This window comes from Pleurodeles waltl, chromosome 6, assembly GCF_031143425.1.
Source record: "Pleurodeles waltl isolate 20211129_DDA chromosome 6, aPleWal1.hap1.20221129, whole genome shotgun sequence".
NCBI lineage: Eukaryota > Metazoa > Chordata > Amphibia > Caudata > Salamandridae > Pleurodeles > Pleurodeles waltl.
This window is the reverse complement of record NC_090445.1, coordinates 170,593,013-170,612,683: the sequence shown is the minus strand read 5'-3', so window position 1 is coordinate 170,612,683 and position 19,671 is coordinate 170,593,013. Positions and strand designations below refer to the sequence as shown.

The 19,671-nt window shown below is 44.8% G+C and overlaps 1 protein-coding gene across 1 annotated transcript; it reads left to right on the top strand.

The window, feature by feature from the left end:
• The first annotated feature begins 12,376 nt into the window (after window positions 1-12,376).
• On the top strand, window positions 12,377-19,402 carry LOC138299475 (glucose-6-phosphatase catalytic subunit 1-like). Its single transcript, XM_069237743.1, has 5 exons — window positions 12,377-12,660; window positions 15,872-15,981; window positions 16,547-16,652; window positions 17,562-17,677; window positions 17,992-19,402. The coding sequence occupies exons 1-5, from the start codon at window positions 12,431-12,433 to the stop codon at window positions 18,501-18,503; spliced, it is 1,074 nt and encodes a 357-aa protein (XP_069093844.1). The 5' UTR covers window positions 12,377-12,430; the 3' UTR covers window positions 18,504-19,402.
• The last annotated feature ends 269 nt before the right edge of the window (window positions 19,403-19,671 follow it).

Below are 19,671 nucleotides of genomic sequence, written 5' to 3'. Positions count from 1 at the left end.
TGCCATTGACTCCATGATGTTCAGCAGAGATGGCAGATCTGTAAGTGTTGATAGTGCGATAGGCCTTACCCTGGGAGGCCAAGGAAGCAAGGAAGTTCACAACCAACACTACATCAGCTGGAAAGGGATCTGAATTCCTGTCCACACACCAGCTGCACCAAATGGCCCATGCCGATTTGTAAGCCTTGGAGGTACCAGGGGCCCTGAACTGTTGGATGAGTTTGAGAGCATCCTCCGAAATTCCTGGGGTTCTCCAGGACAACCTGAAATCCTCCAAGCAATGAGAAACAAGGAGTTGTTGAGAACCAAGTGGTGTTGTCGACCTTGAGGATCTAAGAGGAGGTTGGGGAAATGAGGAAGCGAGACCCGGTGGTCCGGTATTAGTTCCAATAAAGTTGGATACCAAGGCTGAGCTTGCCAAAATGGGGTTATGAGAACTAGTGTGGATTGTTGTCTGCACGTTTGTGCAAGGACTTGAGGAATCAGAAGGAAGGGAGGAAAAGCGTAAAGAAGAGATGATGGCCAAATCTGAAGGAAAGCATCCGTGGCAAGAGCCTGCGGATCCGGACTCCAATTTAAAAAAGAAGGAAGGTGGGAATTGAAGCGAGAAGCATAAAGATCTATGGAGATGTCACCAAAGATGGAAATAAGACGATTGAACACTGAAGGGTGCAACTGCCAATCACTGGAATCGTGAAGATGTCTGGAGTACCAGTCTGCAACTGTGTTCAGATTGCCCGGCAGGTAAACTGCTCTGACTGAAATTTGTTGAGGAAGACAATATTCCCAGAGATGCTTTGCCAGGGTAGACAAAATCTTGGACCTGGTGCCTCCTACATGGTTGATATACCTGACGGCGGTTAAGTTGTCCACCCTGAGTAAATGGTGCAACTTACTCTGTCCTTTGTAAAGGAGCAAATGGCAAAGGAACCTACAAGCATCTCTAAACTGTTAATGTGCAAGAAGGACTCCTTCAGAGACCATGCGCCTCCACTCGAGAACTGACCACATCTTGCGCCCCAACCAGTCCGACTTGCATAGGATTCTAATACAAGATCTGGGCGGCAGAGAAGATAGTTCTGCCGTTCCAGGCATCTAGGTGAGTCAGCCACCATAGAAGCTCCTCTTTGGACTCGGAGTCTAAAACAAGTGGATCTGAATAGGCCATGCCCCTGAGAAGATGGCGTATCTTTAGACGCTGGAGGGCGCAATAGTGTAGAGGACCTGGGAAAATAGCTTGAATAGAGGAAGCGAGAAGTCCCACTAGACGAGCTAGGGCTCTGAGGGAGATGTGAGGAAGGGACAGAGTTTGACAAATTTCTTTCTTGATTAAGGAGACTTTGTGCTGGGGAATTTGAAGAATTGAAAGAGTAGTGTCTATGAGAAAACCAAGAAATTCAAATTTTTGAGTTGGAATGATGGCTGATTTCTGAAAGTTAATAAGGAATCCCAACTTGAGTAGAAGATCTGGACAAAAATGTAGATGAACAAGAAGAAGGTCTTTGTCTTGTGCTATCAGGGGAAAGTTGTCTAGGTAAAGAATCAGACGGACACCGTGAGAGCGGAGAAAGGCTGCTAAAGGCTGGAGAAATTTGGTGAAATTTGGTGAAGAGAGCCCGAAAGGAAGAAGCTTGAATTGGTTTAAAGAGGCTTGCCATTGAAACTGAAGACATTTTATGTGTGAGGGATGAATAGGTACCGTGAGGTAAGCATCTTGAAGATCTAATCTGACCAACGAGTCGTTTCGTAGTAAAATATCCCTTAGGTCGAGGATAGTCTCCATCTTGAAATGTCGATAGACAACAAAATTGTTGAACTTTTTGAGGTTCAAAACTAGTCGAAACTTCTGTTTTTTCTTTGGGCCAGGAAAATGGTACTGAGAAAACCCGAAGAGTTTAATTGAACTGGTTCTATGGCTTGTTTGGCGAGAAGGGACTGGACTTTGTTGTGGAGAAGTTGGTTTTGCTCTTGAGATAAATCCAGGGGAAGAGGAAAAAGGGACTGACTTGGGGGTTGATAAAACTCTAAGAGGTAACCTTGAATGGACTGACTTATCCAGGGATCTGACGTGAGAAACAACCATGAATCTAGAAACAAAGCCAGTCTGCCTCCTACTGGAGGAAGTCCAGAATTGGAAACACTTACCGGAAATCTGCTCTCCTTTGTTGACATAACCTCTGTTTTGATAACCTCTTGAACGGTGGGGGTAGAAGCATGGCTTGTATCCTGTGTAGGTATCAAGCTGATTCTGCAGGTTGTAGGAGTCTCGATTGGTATATTGACCTCTGAGGGAGTGGCCGGCAAAGTGACTCCTGCCTTTGCTGGCCCTGGCAAAAACCAGTGACAAAAATATATTTTTAATAGAAAGATGAGCCTTGTCCAGGGTGGCGAAGGTGAAGACGTACTTGCCCAGTTCCTTTATGAAGGAGTCTCCAAATAACAAACCTTTAGCCAAAGGGCCCTCATCTTTAGAGGCCAAAGATGCCAGTTTAGGCTTGCTCTTTAGAAGGAGACTCTTCCTCCTTTCAATAGACAATTGGGTGTTCGCATTTCCAAGCATATAAATGGCGCATTGCGCCTAGTTAGAAAGAATCACAGGGTCTATTGAAGATTTGTCTATTTTGGCCTCCTCAGCCAAATCGAAAATCCTGGTGAGAGGACCCACCAAATCCAAAACTTTATCTTGGCAACCCGACCAGGCTTTATCCACACCTTTCTTAGGGTCTTTCTCAAATTTAGTAAAAAACATGAGCATATTTGGGTCAATCCCAGGAGTAGCATTGACATTGTCGGGTAAAGAGAGACGGGAACACTCAGATTTGAGTTTATTCCTGGTAACCTTGTCCAGAGAGTGGCATAAATAAAAAGGGACATAGTCTGCCACATGGTCAGCAGGATACCATTCCGTAGAGTTTGGATGAACCAAGAAGAAAGGATCGAACATGGGTTCACCAGAGTGATTTACCAAGATCTGAAACATAGGGTGAGCGGCACCACCGTCAATAGGAGAAATTCTACGCCTTTTCTCCGGAGGCCCATAAAGATATGGATCTGAAGATCTGTCCATATCGTCTGTATGACTCGGAGAGTCATCATCATCAGTGTCTCTCAAGTGGGTAATGTGGAGAGGAGAGGAAGGGGTTCCCGATTTAGATACCTCTCGGGTGGGAGAACCAAGAGAAACAGAAACGCCTTTCGAAGGCCCAGGAAGGGTAACTGCACGTTTCTTGCCTTTTATAGAAGGCATTTCAGTAGCAGAAATAATCTTGGAAAAGGAGGTTTCTAAATTTTTGGATATGTCCAACATGGAGATGGAAACTGCCTGTTGAACAGAATCCTTAATAAAGGACTTTAAAGTTTCCATAATAAATTGAGAATCTTCTTCTTCAGACATACTGAAGGAAGAAAATATGTAAACAGGCACAAAAAACAAAGCTATAAACTGAAAAACGGGAGTAGCTAATTTGTTCTGGCAAATAAGGGGTTAAACAATCAGCCTGTGAAGGCAGGGAGTGGCTACAGGGGTGGGCGTGAGGAGAAAACTCAAAGAAAAGGCCCATGCGAGCAAAGGAGGAAGTACCCTGAAAGAAAAACCCCTCTCAGGGGAGCTGCCCTCAGGGAAGAGGTTTCCTGCCTCAGACAATACAAGAAAAACAAAGCGCTTTGAGCGCGTATGAGGAAAAACTGCAAAAACTCTGTAGCAGAGTGAAGCGCTGATTGCCACACACGAGGTAAAGGTAAAGCGCTGGCTGCACGCGTATACAACGGTGAAAAATGACCATTGGTAGAAGCGCAAGAGACATGAATAGAACGAAGCGGCGCGCGCGCGGGAGCGCGAACAAAGCTGAAATACAGTTAGAGCGATAAGCAAAACACCTACAAGCAGTAAACAAATGCAATAAATGTATATGTAAATAATTTGCTTAAAAGAAGAATAGTAGTACTTATCTTGACTGCGAGCAGCAAGAAAAGAGGACTTGTTGTTCGCAGATAAGATATTAATAGCTGTATTCGACGTCCTATTGGATATTCCCATTGTGATGTGACTTTGTAGTTTTACTTTATTGGGAAATGCCGTTTTTTTCTTGGCTGCTGTTGAAATTAAAGCAAGAAAAGACTGCATAATATGAGCCTCTGGTCTTGTAATAAAATTAATACTTTATCAACAGCACCCCTGCTAGCCAAACACATCTCCTGCCACATACAGTCTGAGCACCATCGTCCAACACCCCTCATCTGCCCCTCTGAAAAAACAAACCTGTTGTATCCAAATCTGCAAAGAGTATATAGATTGCTACCAGCCTGCAGAGCCAACATTGATAAGGTTAATCTCAAGACCCATAACATTGAGAAACTTGAAACATGCAACCTATTTCCATTCACAAATATAGCCCCTATATCATTGCCGAAACTGCAATAAATCCTTACGCAAATAAAACCGACAAATGCCTTTATCACTGCTTTTCTTTTTTTGAAATTGATGAATTTTGGGCTTCTTCAGCCAGAGCTGTAAGCTCCACTCCTGTAATGGACTTCGCCCCATTGTATCCATTGCTTTCTTTTACACCACTGAAGTTTTGAAACCCAAAATGTTCCACAAAAAACAGCCATGTCAGGCGCAGGTTAAAAATCCTGCATCCTCTGCAAACTAATAAATATATTACCCTCCTCCTCCAACTTTCTAGCTTGACCAACCCTCTTAACATCCTATACACCACGTCCCCTGATGAAGATTCATTGACTCTAAAACATTCCCTGCTATTAAATGCCACCTCTTGCAACCTATTTCCAATAGTTATTGTAGATAGACATTTACGTGCTTAAAAATATGCGATGGTCTTCGCCCCATTGTATCCATCAGTGTCTTTTACACCCCTGAAGTTCTGAAGCCCAAAATAGTCAAGGAAGCGCTTCCATGCCAGGCGCAGTTTAAACAACAGTATTTCTTCAGCAAACAAAAGAATTCTATTCCCTCAACTTTCTAGCTTGTCCAAGCCTCTAATGTCATATGCACCATGTCCCCTAATGAAGGACCATATCCTCAAAACCATTGAATGCCACCTCTTCCAACATACTTCCAATATTTATTGTAGATAAACCTTTACTGGTCCAAAATATGTGATGAAGTCATTAGGAAAAGCATGCCCTCATTGCCCAGCTGTAGGAAGACACTGCTAGTTCAATCTCTTATTACCAGTAGGCTGGACTACGACAGTTCCAACCTCCCTTTTCCACAACTTGCAATTGATAAGAAATAGTAATATTGTCCATAGAACATTGGCTAGTCCATACATTTCTGCCAATAATGGCACACTGTAGTACCCCAAAGTGACTCCTGACTGCCATGTAACCTCCACAGGAAGGGGCATCAAGGGGGCAGACAAGCACCTCATGGATTATCAGGGGGAATCGTATTTTGGAGAGGGGGGATTTGAGCTGGGGAGGGGTAGTCCTTTTTCTTGGAAGGGGTGGGCTTCTTTTTGGGAGTGGAGGGCTTCTTCGAGGGGTGAGGAATGGCTACTTGCTGGCAGGGGAGGCTTTGGAGGTGGGAGCTGGGTGGGGTCCTTCTGGGTGTGGTTTAGGGGGAGAACACAGGTAAGGCCTAGGTCAAACACAGGAACAGTTTTTTGGCAACACAGGGATGGTCTTCAGAAGGGGGATGGGAATTGGAGGTTGAGGGAGTGGTTGTAGGCTATGTAAGTGTGGATGTCTTGGGTACTTGCTTATGCAAGGCATGCTTGTTTGTGGTGGGTGTCTGTTGGGGGGGTGAGTGGGGGAGTTATGTATCTTGGGCTTAGGGGGATGGAGGTGCTGGGGGATGTAGTTGTGGGTGGGTGTCTGTTGGGGTGTGACTGCAAGTATGGTGGATGTGGTGGATGTAAGTGTGTTGGTAGTTGTGTCTGCAGGTGTGGATGTCTGAGGGTTTGCTAGGGTGGTGTCTGTGGGTAGGATGGGTGCGGTGGCTGTGTCAGTGACTGTTGGGTTGGTGTCTGTAGGTAGGATTGATGTCATGTATGTGATGCTGGAGGGGTGGTGGGGATGTCAGGGGCAGTTGTGAATGTTGCTGTGTCTGTGGGTGGATGTTTGTGTGCGTGCCAGTGTGTCTTGTGGTGCTTGTGTTTTTGTGTGCTACTTTTGTCTGTTGAGATGGATGCATGAGGATCTGTTTGTGTGCTCTGGGTAGGTAGGGGATGGGGTGATTTGGATTGAAAAGAGGAAGGTGAAGGGGGGACGGAAGCTGGGGGTTGACTGGCTGCCATCAGTGTGGAGGCCAGAGCCTGAAGAGATTTCTGTAGGCTAGACATAGCACTATGAATGTTTTTCACGAATTCATTAGTCTGTTGTAGCTGACATACCATTCACTGGTTGGCATTCACAATAGCAGTTTAGCCCACAGAAATCGTTCTCAAGAGGTCAATAGCCTCCTCACAGAGGGCAGCAGGGGTAATGGGCTGGGGCAGAGGTACCTGTACCAAAGTAGACACCCACCCTCTTGGGTAAGCGGGCACTGCCAACTGGGTGGGGAACAACAGGGAGGGTGGTGATAGAATCGGGGGCTGGTGGACAAAGATGGTACTGGAGGGTTCCCGATGGGTCCGCCACCGCTAGGGAGTGGCCACTGGAGAAGGATTCCAATGATGAGGGTGTGGACCCTGTCTCCCCCGTGGCACTCACCTTGCCCTGCAGGCCACTGCGTTCCTTTGTGTTGGTGGTATCTTTGCCCGTAGTCCTGTGGCCAGATGATTCCCCACTCGACTGAGCCCCATCTCCTTCGCCTGCCTGAGTGAATGCTACAAAAAGAATGTAACATGTACATGATAATACCTCAATCACAACTCTGATTGACAAACAATACCATCATGTCAAGTAGGCTTCATAAAATTGCTTCACCAAAGTGACACTTTCATGTGCCATACCATATGCATGCATGCATCTGGACTTCCCAAAGTTACCCACAGGCTAATCAGGATCCCAGACATCTACAAGTGCATGGCTGAAGTCTTGCAACCACAATGACCATACAACAACTAGGTGACCTCTCCATCCTCACCTCTGTGCCACATTCAGCAGACCTTAGTTCAGCCAACAATACAATCCCTTGGTAAAGTAACTTCCCATATTTCACAAACAAGTTTATGCACACATCTATTTTGCACATACATGAGATACCAACAACTTGAGATGATGCCAATAAAATCCAGCTATCACAGATACAAATGTGAAACATCCTGAAGTAGTTGATATGGAAATCCCCATGTCACAGTAGACACATTTCAACTAAGAACATCTCAAAAAGTGCCACCTGTCCCAATAGAGACAGTGAGCTAGTATCAATGTCACCCTGATAGGCCTCACATGTGTCATTGAAAGGAACAACATTGGCATCAGTTCCAATATGTCAGGGAGAGATGTCTCCATAATACACACAACAATGAATCAGTCAGCCCCGGGACAGTCACACTAATGTCTGAAACCCATTACAATGGCATCATCTGAATAATTCTGTGGTACACATCTATACCTTGCAGGTTGGAGAGACACTGAACTTGCAAGTGAAAATAGAAAGACACCAACTTTTTGTCCAATGAGAAGCAACATCACTATCCACATCGAAGGCATGCCAACCCTGGTATCTGTCTGTGTATAAATGCATGAACCCAAACACATGTGATGTCAACATCACTGCAAATCACTCCATGATGCATGACAACAGCTAGTGAAGAATTCTCAATCATTTACCATGTGCAGTGAACTTTTCTACAAGAAGTCACATTAAGGGCATGGATGAACATCGAGTGGTTCCCCAATCTGGGCCTAAATGTCATGTCTTTCATTGCTATCGCAGAACTACATGACAAATGACATACGATGACGCATGAAGGTATCTGTCATACAATAAACATTGCTAACACACTCCTGTATGTGGCATGACATGAAAGAGACCAGCATTGTAAATGTGCTATTCCACTAACAGTTTTCCTTGCACATTTATGTGAGGGAATACAGACATCATCCCATCAACATGGGTAGAGCATGCATGAAACTGCAGAATAAGGATGTTTCCTAAAGAGAAAAGGACACATGCTGACATGGCACAGAGAATGTTGACTGCATTCATGGGACATAATTCTACTCAATGGACAATCCCCACTTACCAAGGAAAAGTAGCTTGCTACACCTGCAAACCATTAATCATGTAAGCCATGTCACATATATTCTGGGCACAAACACATCACAGACTGCAGTGAGGCACCAGCACACATCATACACACTAGAAAGCTTGCTTCTGGGTGGCAGATATCTACATACACATATGCCTAGACACATGGCAGAGAAAGTTGTTTGAGGATTCCTCCCAGGTTTATAACCGATCCCAGGTTCAGAAGGCAAGGTAGACCAGTTTAGTATACATGACATGTCAACTCAAACAATCTCCCATCTACTGTGTGACACATGGCTCATCTCTAATTGTCAGGGGGAGCAGCCAGTACCCCATTCAATCACCTGACAAAGGAACAGGCAGGAAATTGCTGTCTAGTCACTCCCTTGTGGCTGCTGTGCTGCCCTCAAACACCCATCCAGCTCCGGGTAGGCCACCGCCAGAAAGCGGGCCATGGGGGGGGGAATCATTGATCAACGAACAGCCCTCCCACATTGGGAGGACAGCCCCAGCCGGGCCCCCACATCTTCCGAGACCAGAGGTCCTCCCACCTCTTTCTGCAGTGGTTGCTCCTCCGGCTGTGGACTTCCAGGGTCTGCACTTTCTTGGCAATGGCTCTCCAAATCCCTTTCCTCTGGTGGGTGTTGACCTGCATGGATGCAAAAATAAAAGACAAGAAATGATGTCTACAAGTCTCTTCCAAACTGACTGAGTTACATACATGTCAGTACACAAAGCTTTGAACATTCTTTTTTGGCTTAACTGCCTAAATGTGCCACATACAAGCCACTGAGTACAGGCACATGACTACAAACCTTCCCAGTCTGCACACCTATCCACCACCCTACGCAGGCCCACCAGTGACTAGGTAGGCCAACTGACATCTTGTGGTACATGCGTTAGTAAGCTGACTGAGAGCTTGGGAACCATGGGACACACCACACCTATATGGCTTCTGAATAGTACACGTCTTAGCCATGAATGCATTAATACACTCACACTGTGAGAATGATTCCCTACAAACAGTTCCTACAGGCTTCTGCCAGAGTACAAACTCAAACATTATACATGGGTAAGGATGACGGGACTGGCATGGTGTGTACAGAAGGTATCCAACCTGTCCATGTATGGATATGTGGACTGACAAATGCATACTCATGCCACCTCAGGGGGTGGAGTTCTGTATCATGTACATGTACCACAAAACATGCTTCTGGGCATATGTGTTCATCCTACAGAGATAGCATCCAACAAACAAAGGCATGCATTGTCCATTTCCTGCTATGTGACCATGGGGTCTCAGGATTCATCACACTGTTTGAACTATGAGACTATAATGTATGCAATAGGCCTGCACAGGACAAATATGACCTGTGTGATGCTGTCAACAGGGCTGTGGGAGTAAGAGACCTGTAAGGAGGCAGAGACACACATTGACAGTGCTGCCAAGTGCACATTATACACAGATCCTTGTCACCCTACTAAAACCATTTACATACTCATCAGGGAAAGAACCTCAACAAGCTGCATTTATCACAGAACTTAGATTGGTTCACATGACAAGATATACTTGGATACAGAGAGTGGACACAGTGTCACAATTGCATAGTCAAAAAGATTCAACACCAGCCTAGACTTGCCTTAGACCCATACTGTGAGATACATTTGACAGACACCGGTCTCTGCAGGCTGAGTAGACAGAACCTACATGGAGCTCCATTCCCTTCACTTTCATGCATGACAGTACATCATGTAGTCAACAACATATTGGCATGTGGTGTGTATGTGGCAACCTGAAGGGAAGAGTGAGTCAGGATATACCTACTGAATAACAGTTTATTAGGTCAGATGTGGTTTGAAATCTCACAGGCAACATACACACAGCTCATTTGACATACATCTGACACATATAACATGCATACACAGCTCATGCTGTCATGCAAATACATGTGGTCTCACACTGACAACATCCATGTGTCAATTGATGTATTGGGATTGCTGTGATATCATCTCACCTAGGTTTGTGAATCCAACATAAGGTACAACAGGGTACACTCAAAACAGACACACACCTAAGTACAGGGACCCAACATCTGGTACTGAACACAGTTACATGAACATTGACTCTCCCATTGTTGCCACACTGACTCCACCTACATGGCCATACTACGGGTGTGACAGAAGGCTGCAGCTCACCTCATTCTTTTATATCCCATCTCTCGTACATTGTCACCTTTACTGTTTGCCTCTAAAACAAAGGACAATGTTCACTGTCTTAGGTGTACAAATACCTCTGAGGCCTGGTAAGCTAATTGTGCAGCAAACTAACTGGGGCACATTCATCAATATTTCACAGCGCAGTGCAGCAAGTCACCTTCCTGTATTGTATGAAAGCCCATTCCTGTCCTTTCCTTGTGCTGCGCCCTTTTGGCTACCTAGTGCCAGAGCAGGCACCCTTACACCATGGTGCCAAGGTGCCTATGCTACAGACCGGACTGGTTGTGCAGGAAGGAGCACCTTCCTGCACAAAAGCAATCCTCTGAGGCATTAACCTCGTTCTATGTATGCTGTAGAATGCAGCACACATAGAAAGGAGAGAAAATGAGCAGAAATAAATATATTTCTCCTTGTTATGCCTCACATGGGTAAGTGTAGCCTATTGATGCATTCCCAGGTCTACTGGTGAAGGTAAATCTGGGAATGCACCAAAGTCCATTGGTGGATATGTAGGAACACCCATGCTCCGCCCATGGAACATGGGTGTTCCCACATATCCACCCATGGATTTTGGTGCGTTACTCTACATTTATCAAGCAACACAGGGCCACGCAAGGTGACCTTGCGTGGCTTGATAAATCTAACTCAGTAGTTGTGTCACCCTTGTGCCCCTTTACCTGCCAGAAGAGCGAGGCAGCCACTTGATAAATATGCCCCTAATTATATTTTGCTCCAGACAGATCTCTTTGCTCTTCCAGTACTCGCTCTTGATCCTTTTGTCGTTTGCTCATAAAGATCTACTCCACTAATGCCCTGGCTAGGGGTGTCCTCAAGGGAAATCGACCTGCTGCTCCTCGATCACGCCCTGTATCAATCCCGTTGCTGTAGGTTGACAGATGCTTACAGGTTAGTGACATATTCTCCAAGGCAGTAGTTTGCACTCTGTGGCACATTCTAACAAGAAAATGCTAGATAATCTGGGACAAGAACGCAGTGCCCAGTAGGCAGGAACCAACTGTGAGTACAGGGCACAAGATTGGCACAATGATTGCCCAGAACTCTCTTCGTTGGAAAGAAGTGCACGCCAAAGACCAGGCCTAATGGAGTGACTGACTGGCACACACGGAAGAAAGGAGACTTTCCTACAGGCCAGAACCTCTGAAAGTTTAGTATGGATTGTACACATGCAAGTGCCGCAGATGGGATTGACTCTGTCCTACTCCTGCCAGGCGTTCGCAGGCACGGACTTGTTAAAGATATTAGGATTTTACCCTACAAGACCGCTACCGGTGATGCAGCAATTAATAACGTTTTGTGGGTATTGGGGCAGTCTGCAAACTATTGTGTGCAAAATTAGAATGTTGACGGCAAAGCTTTGCGTAGGTGAGAAAATTGATAGCTTCACAAAGTTGCCGATTCATCACCTTTGCACAAATAAACCTGCATGTGAAAAGTCCTGCAAAAAAAGTGTTTTTGAGGCAGGATTTTCCTTGGGCAAAAGTTGTTTTTTTCAGAGGGCTGTGCACGAATCGACCATGCATCACCCATGCTTGCTCTTTTTTCAAAAGTTTGCAATTATTCTGAGCTTCACAAAGATTGCATCTTTTGAAAAACAATTAGCAATGTTTTGATTGGGAAACCTTCGTAATTTCGCAAACCTCCAAGTTCAGACTTTAATCAATACTCAATAGCATGTATTGGTTGTCAAAATTGTGCTTAACGAGGTTACTTTTGGAAGCTGTTTCAGAATCAATTAAAACAAAACGTATAACTTAAAGCACATTGGCACACAGCCGGGTGTTTCATACGCAAGCACTTCTTTGAACGTGTCCATCATCTACGTGATGTTCCAGTGTTTGGCTGTTTTCTTTATTCTGTTGAAAGTGTGTTTTTTGGGTTCAAAGATCATTGGCCGTGACGTCAGTGAACGGCAAACAAGAGGTCAGGATGGTATAAAGGGAGCAGGAGCGGTGCAGGGTCAGCAGAAGCAGAGAGCTACAGAGATACAGGCAGAGCTCACACCAGCCCGACTGTTGACACCATAGCGCTAACATGGCGACCGGCATGGACCTCCTCCACGACTCCGGGGCCCAGATGGTGCAGTACCTCCAGGTGAACTACAAGAGCTCCCAGGACTGGTTCATGTTCGTCTCCTTCGCCGCTGACCTCCGCAACACCTTCTTCGTCTTCTTCCCCATCTGGTTCCACCTGTGCGAGGCGGTGGGCATCAAGCTCATCTGGGTGGCCGTGATCGGAGACTGGCTCAACCTCGTCTTCAAATGGTGAGTACTATGTCCACAGGACCTACACGGGTGGTGGGAACATGGCATCTATAAATTCAGGTCTAATCTAATAATGTATGCTGTCCTCTGAGACTTAACATCATATTATTCCTCACCTTAAGACAAAGCCATCACCCCCATCTGCCATCCTGTGTGGCTGCCTGGATTGCCAAATGTGCAGAGCCAGCTCAGTCTGACTCTAACTAGGGAAATTATCTGAATGACAAAACCCCCTCTTCTAAGTGCTCTGGGTTTGATTCACTTGAGTGGGTTATGGATGAATAAATTAGTGACATATTGTATTTCCTAAACACTTTGGGTTTCTTCTCTGATCTCCCCGAATTTAAGGGAGTCCACCATCTACTCTTGCATCCATTTATCCACTTCAAATTGCATAGAATTCTTGAAAACTTAACAAATCTATCCCTCTCTATAATCGGTGTAATGTTGAATGAGGTGCCTTCCAGGAGGAATTTTTCCCGGAAACTAAGATCTGATCTTTCTAGTCCCAGGACTCACTGATCTCAGGTTTTGCAGAACACAGGCCCACAGCCTCTGATCATCCAGCACCAATACTTCTCCTTGGGAGTTTGTGCTTAGGCTTCTGTTAGCTGATTAGTGTGAGTTCAGCTCTGATGATCTCTTGTTTGCTGTGTTATTACTTTTTGGTGTCAGCTTGGTGTAGGTGGCTGCTAAGAGCCTTGTGTGGTTTTTCATAAATGAATGGCTCATTTTAGAGTGTCTTAAAAACAAAAGCTCACCAAAGACCTCTGATTATATTGAAGAGTGAGGCTTTGTACCACCATATCCCGTTTTGGAGAAGACGACAATAGGACCTCTGGTGCCTGGGGACAGACACCCCGATTCCGACATCCCCTCTACAAATGCAAGTTTCCAAGACCAAGAGTTCCTTACAGAGGGAGCCGCGGCATTGGGGTTATGTATGTCTGAATACAGTAACCCTTTGGAGGTTGGTTTAACCTGGCTGCTGTTGAGTACCCGGCACGTAGCCTCACGGTCGGACTGCATGAGTCCCACAGATGCCAGCATTCATTGCAACAGAAGTGACCAACACCCATCCTGGAGACATGAGACTGTGTAGAAGGAATGTGCCCCCCCTCCCCCCAGAACTAGTAACTTTAAATTCTAAATGCTCGTAATTTCAAATTATCTGTCTTTGGAGAACCACAGTGTAGATCTGATGGACAGAAGGCCTCGGGTTTTCTGGCTCTCTGGATTATTGAGAAGCACTGCAGAACACAAGAAATGCATCTCTTTTTGAAAAATCAACTCTTGTTTGCAACTGCTTTAAGTGTTAGTTTTGTTACGAAGTTCGGTCTGGCTATCTTAGCAGCTTTTCGTGAAAACGATTGTGCTGATCCACCCCAGAAATGCTCCCTTTGTGTAAAGCGGCACAAAGTGGTTTTTGAGCTGTGAAAGGTTCACCTTTCCAGCACAACTCACCTATTGTGGTGGACAGTACACAGCATGTGCCACTCTGCATTACTTAGCATCAACATGACTTCTACTAGCACTGGAGCAAAGCCATAGAAATTGTAGGCCTAAGAATGACGTCTGAGCTTATGTCGAGGCTGAAAGACCTACTAGGGAGAGGTGATGCCGAGGAGGGAGAGCCCACGCTGTCCTGTACTCAGAAGCCTTTATCTCAGGGGTACCATAGCAAGAGAAGTGAGACCTTCGAAAGTGAAAAACACAGCTTGCGTTTCCCCAGGTGTGAAGTGTGTGTGAAACTTAGATTATCTTCATGTACTATGAGTGCAGTTGGAAGAACAGCAGAGTTGAAGGAGATTGAGTCACAAATCAAGCTGCATGAAAGGTGACTGACTCTGCCCCAGACCTGTTGTCCTTCCAGAAGCACTGTGTCCCTCTTGAAATCTCCCAGTTTTCTCTGAAGGTCGGGCTTCATCTCCTTCCAACTACTTTGCGTGATTCCCAGTGATAACAACCTACCCCAAGCAAAATATCAAAACTGGGTCTAAACTAAATGGCAAGTTTGGGTAATTTTAGCCAACGTTTGCATTAAGTAGATTGAGAAAACATATGAAAATAGTTAGGGATTTTATTACCGATTTCAAAACACTGGAGTGCTTATGTGTTTGACTGTAGAGAGTGTTAATAGCCCACTAGGTAAGAGACCTGCTGGCCACCTGTATTCAATGCAATTAGGCAAATACTCTTAAACATAAAAAAAACATGCGGGTTTGACTGGTACATAGAGCTCTACCCAAGCCTCTATCTACTCTGGCAACGTAATACATCCAGAGGAGTGACACCAGCAATCAGCTGCCACAAAAACACCTCCACTTATGTTGGTGCCTGATCTGAGGAGGAGCCTAGGGTGAAAAACATGCCATTTAATGTACAGGATATCCAGCTACGAAGAATGCAAGGGTTATGTGCTCTGAATCCCCATAAAAAAATTATAATAGATTTCCATTTATTTGCCAATTTTCTAATATTTCTATCAAGAATGAGAATTACTTGTTATCCCCTCTCCCAGTTAAAGCATTTGCCAAATAATTTGGTAGGACTGGCTTAAAACTGGTTAGTGGAAAGACTGGTTCAGAAATGTTGTAAAATGGACTAAAATGAATCTCGGTGATAGTTTATGTTACCGTTTAAACATATTAAAATGTAAGGCCCAAATTTATACTTTTTTAGCGCCGCATTTGCATCGTTTCTTCACACAAAAATAGGCGAAAGCATAAATATGGGCCTCAGTGACTTGTAGGAGCTAATCAGCGGCTACTGAAAGTTGATCAAGCAATGCAAAATGCACCAACCTAGAGCAATAGCACTGACAAAGTGCGCTCTTCATTTCTCCACTGGTGATAGCGCACAGAGGCACAACTGGTTCTGTGCCTGTTTTTGTTCAGCTGCCGATTGAGAGCTGTATGCAGACTGTGCTTGCTCGCTCTTGCACGTCTGCTTTCCATTGACTTAACTTTCTTAGGATGTAAGAGTACGGAAAAGAGTACTCCTGTGGTTCTGCCTCCCTTACTCATAAATGCTCTCGAGAATCCGCATCAGTGTGTGTGTTATTCCTCACTTGTACCACTGATCCCTAAATTGAACACAAACATTGCAGCAAGTGCCTGGCACAAAGTCAGTTTTTCATGTCATCGGTTCCTATTATTATTGTTTGCATTTAGCCTCTGTCTGCCGTTAACCCCTTGATTTTGAATTGCAGGATCCTCTCTGGCCAAAGACCGTACTGGTGGGTCCACGACACTGATTATTACCACAACACATCAGCACCGGTCATCGAGCAGTACCCGGTCACCTGCGAGACCGGTCCAGGTGAGCACCTGAGATCTTGTTAATAAAATATCATTTGTATGCGGTTTGTAATCTCCCTTTAGGTAACCACTTATCTCCAGAGAAAGAGGGCCAGGCTTTTCGGAAATATATACTTGTGTCTGCATGACCTTTTTACGCTTAAACGCTACCAATAGCTTTTATTACCATATTTGTTGGTTATTCTAGAGCCCAGACTAGGCTTCAACTATTCTTAAAAAATCCTGTCATGTTGATAAATCAATTTATGGCCTCCAAAGATAGAGTATAGAGAGTGCAAGCACCTTAAGGTTTGTGTTGCATGCCATAAATGTAATCTGATCTCAGGGGAGGAACAGAAAGAACTGGTGGGGGTCCACCTCCCGATCCTCCCCATAAATTAACGGGGGAGCTTTGACTAGGGCCCTTATTATGACTCACCTATAAATGGTAACTTCTCTAAGAGGTGCAATCGTTACTTTTGGAATTATAACTATAAAAGATCAGTAAGTTCTTTATAATAAGCAATCACCTTGTAAGCTTCCAATGGACCTGCTCTTTATAGGATACCTTTCATTCATGTCCGCAGGGAGTCCCTCTGGTCATGCCATGGGAGCCGCTGGAGTTTACTATGTGATGGTGACCTCGCTCCTCTCTATTGTGCTGAAGAAGAACCCTCCCACGTTCAAGAACTGGTGAGTGATGAAGAGGAAGTCAGATGACTTGGAATATCTAAAGGGGGCACTTTCCGCTAGTAATATGTGGCAGAGGTAGCAATTAACAGCTATAGAGATACTAGACTCACTAAGGTCAAGTCTCTCCTTGGGTGGAGTGATAGACATCTCATTTTGAACCAGTACATTTATGATTGAATTCTCTTTCCACTTTACAACATTCATACACCAGTCACAAGCTTTGATGCCCCTGGAATCTAGTGCCTTAGAAAGCCAAGTGTAAATAAGCAAACCACTGATTTACTCTGTTGTTAGAACAGTAGATGTCCTCCTTCTTGGCTAGATGGCAATATTTGGCTTCCTGGTTTGTTCAGTATCTCGTCGCTGGACTGAACAAGGGCTGGACGGGTCTATGTCAGCTGACAGAGTTACACCTCCCGTGACTACAGGAGAACTTGTGTTGCAAACAGTAAATGACCACTAGAGTAAACCTTCGTGATTAGCTATCAGCAACTTTTTCCAAAAGAGCAAATTGTTTTTCATTGCTAGGTCACTGTGAGTGCTCCTTTTGTTTGATAAAAAAATATATATTTCTTCTCTTGTTTCCTTGGTGAAGAACACCTCCAGAAGTACTGACAATAATTTTGTCAGGGTCGAGGCATACATAGGTCATTTTGATGTATACATAGGCTAGCCCTTCTCCATGTGCAGCACATCTTCTCTTAGGTGTCATTAGTAGCATATGCACGAGGGAGACGTTTCTTATGTCTTTCTGGCGTCCTTTTGTCTGATAAATTAATCTTCCCTAGAACACTTTCTCAATATTTTGTGTCACAGGCCGCTGTCAGACATGCACCTGATGTAGTTCTGATGATCACATTACTTAATTGCATTTTCGTTAATGTTTTTCCTCCTTTTCTTGTGTTGCAGGTGTCTCCGCAGTGCTGTCTGGACAGGGTTCTGGGTGGTGCAGATCTGTGTTTGTTTGTCCAGGATATTCCTCGCGGCTCACTTTCCGCATCAAGTCATCACCGGGGTCATTTCAGGTCAGTGTTGTGACTAGTCGTAGTCCTCCCTTTTTTCCTATGGAGAAGAACTAGTAATCAAGATAATCTTAGAGAGCATGTCTTTGAACAGTCTCACCTGATGGGGAATGGTTCACCCTGTACTCTGCACCTTGCAAAGAATCTGATCTTTACAATCAAATTAGGATGTTCATGTGGTCTCATTCTGGCCTCTGAGTTAATATTACTGGTGCTCTGCAGTTTTTGTGCTGGCTAAATAGCCTTTTCTAAGTCGTTTCATTCTCTCAATTGCCCCTAACGTTATTCTTAATGTTCTTTATCTTTTGCATTTATAGGCATCTCTGTTGCTGAAGCTTTCCTTCACATGCCCTCCATCTATAAGACAAGCTTGAAGAAATACCTCTACACCACCCTCTTCCTCTTCGCCTTTGCCCTGGGTTTCTACATCATTCTGAAAGCCCTGGGTGTGGACCTTCTCTGGACACTGGAGAAAGCCAAGCGCTGGTGCTCGAGGCCCGAGTGGATCCACATCGACACCACCCCCTTTGCCGGCCTGCTCAGGAACCTGGGGATCTTCTGCGGCCTGGGGCTGGCTCTCAACTCAAGTATGTACCAGGAGAGCTGCAGAGGGAAACTAGGGGCGCAGGTGACATTCCGTCTGTACTGTATCATCTCCTGCCTCATCGTCCTCCATCTCTTCGACTCCTTCAAGCCACCAACAAAGGTGGAGCTGCTGTTCTACGTGTTGTCGTTCTGTAAAAGTGCAGCTGTACCACTTGTTGTTGTTGGGATCATCCCATACTGTGTGTCACAGGCTCTGAGCCACCAGGACAAGAAAGCTTTATAGGAGGACGTGTAAAATGTCCACTACATAAAGACAATGGATATCACTCCAGCTGAGGTTCAACCCTCTGGGCCACACCGGGACAGGAACAAAATCCTCGCCTTTGTTCCTGAATGCAGGGTGTGCTGCAGGCCATTGAGAGTGTCTGGTGTTGTGTGCTGTCAGCGCTGGGTCCTTTCTCAGACTTCCCGATGATCAAATGTCAAAAGCTGCTGAACTTGGAATACGTGCCAAAGGTTCAGACTCAAGGTTTTGCAAGACTGAAGAATTCAGCGTAGGACAATGGGACACTGACATGAATTCTTCTTCTCTGTAAAGCTAACACCATTTATACAATTTACAGACTTCAGAGGCGGTAAAAATCCATCAACCTCTAGTGAGGAAGGAGGGAGAGGTTATAAATTTGAGCCAATTAGGAAGTGCTACCTAAATAAGCATTTCCCCAATTCCTGGCTGCTTCACCGAGGCGTGTTGTTCATGTGGCGCTGAGTGCAGAATCCCAGAACGACATCTGATCACAAGGAAAGGTTGTCAAGAAAGGAAAAATCAATGAGTACATGAACAAATCTAGTCATAGGGTGCAAACTACGACTTAAATTGTGCTTCAGGGATTTGAAGTGGTGAAGTGGTACAAATCTTACGGCTTACATGGGCACCTGCTGGACTGAGTGGGATGCTGTTCAAGTCAGAACTAATTGAAATATCACCCACTGGTTGATATGGATAACTGTCACTTGAGTGTGATTTTCTTCCTTGAAGTCTAATTTCTGAATGGGATCATGAATTTTAGTTTGTATTTTACAAATATTTATTTTTCTATCTAAAGCAGGTGAACTACGAACATTGTGAATCCACATGGATAATGTACAGAAGGTGCTGTATTTACTGCAATTGAGCTAACTTATGAAGGCATAATATTTTTTTCTAATAAACACTTGAAAATCATAGCGTCTCTTTTATTGAAGCTTGTGAAGTATAAAAATGTCGTTCCCCGATGTTGTAGTTACACATGAATCATAGTGCAAATTAGTTCTGAAAGGCCAAATGTCAGCATTGAGACACATTTGTGTGAATTTGATTCACACAAAGAGCCGTGATATGATTGGTTTAGAAGTGGGAAGTGCTTAGAACATGTTTCATCATCATCCCGCCTATGTTCTCTAGGAGAGAA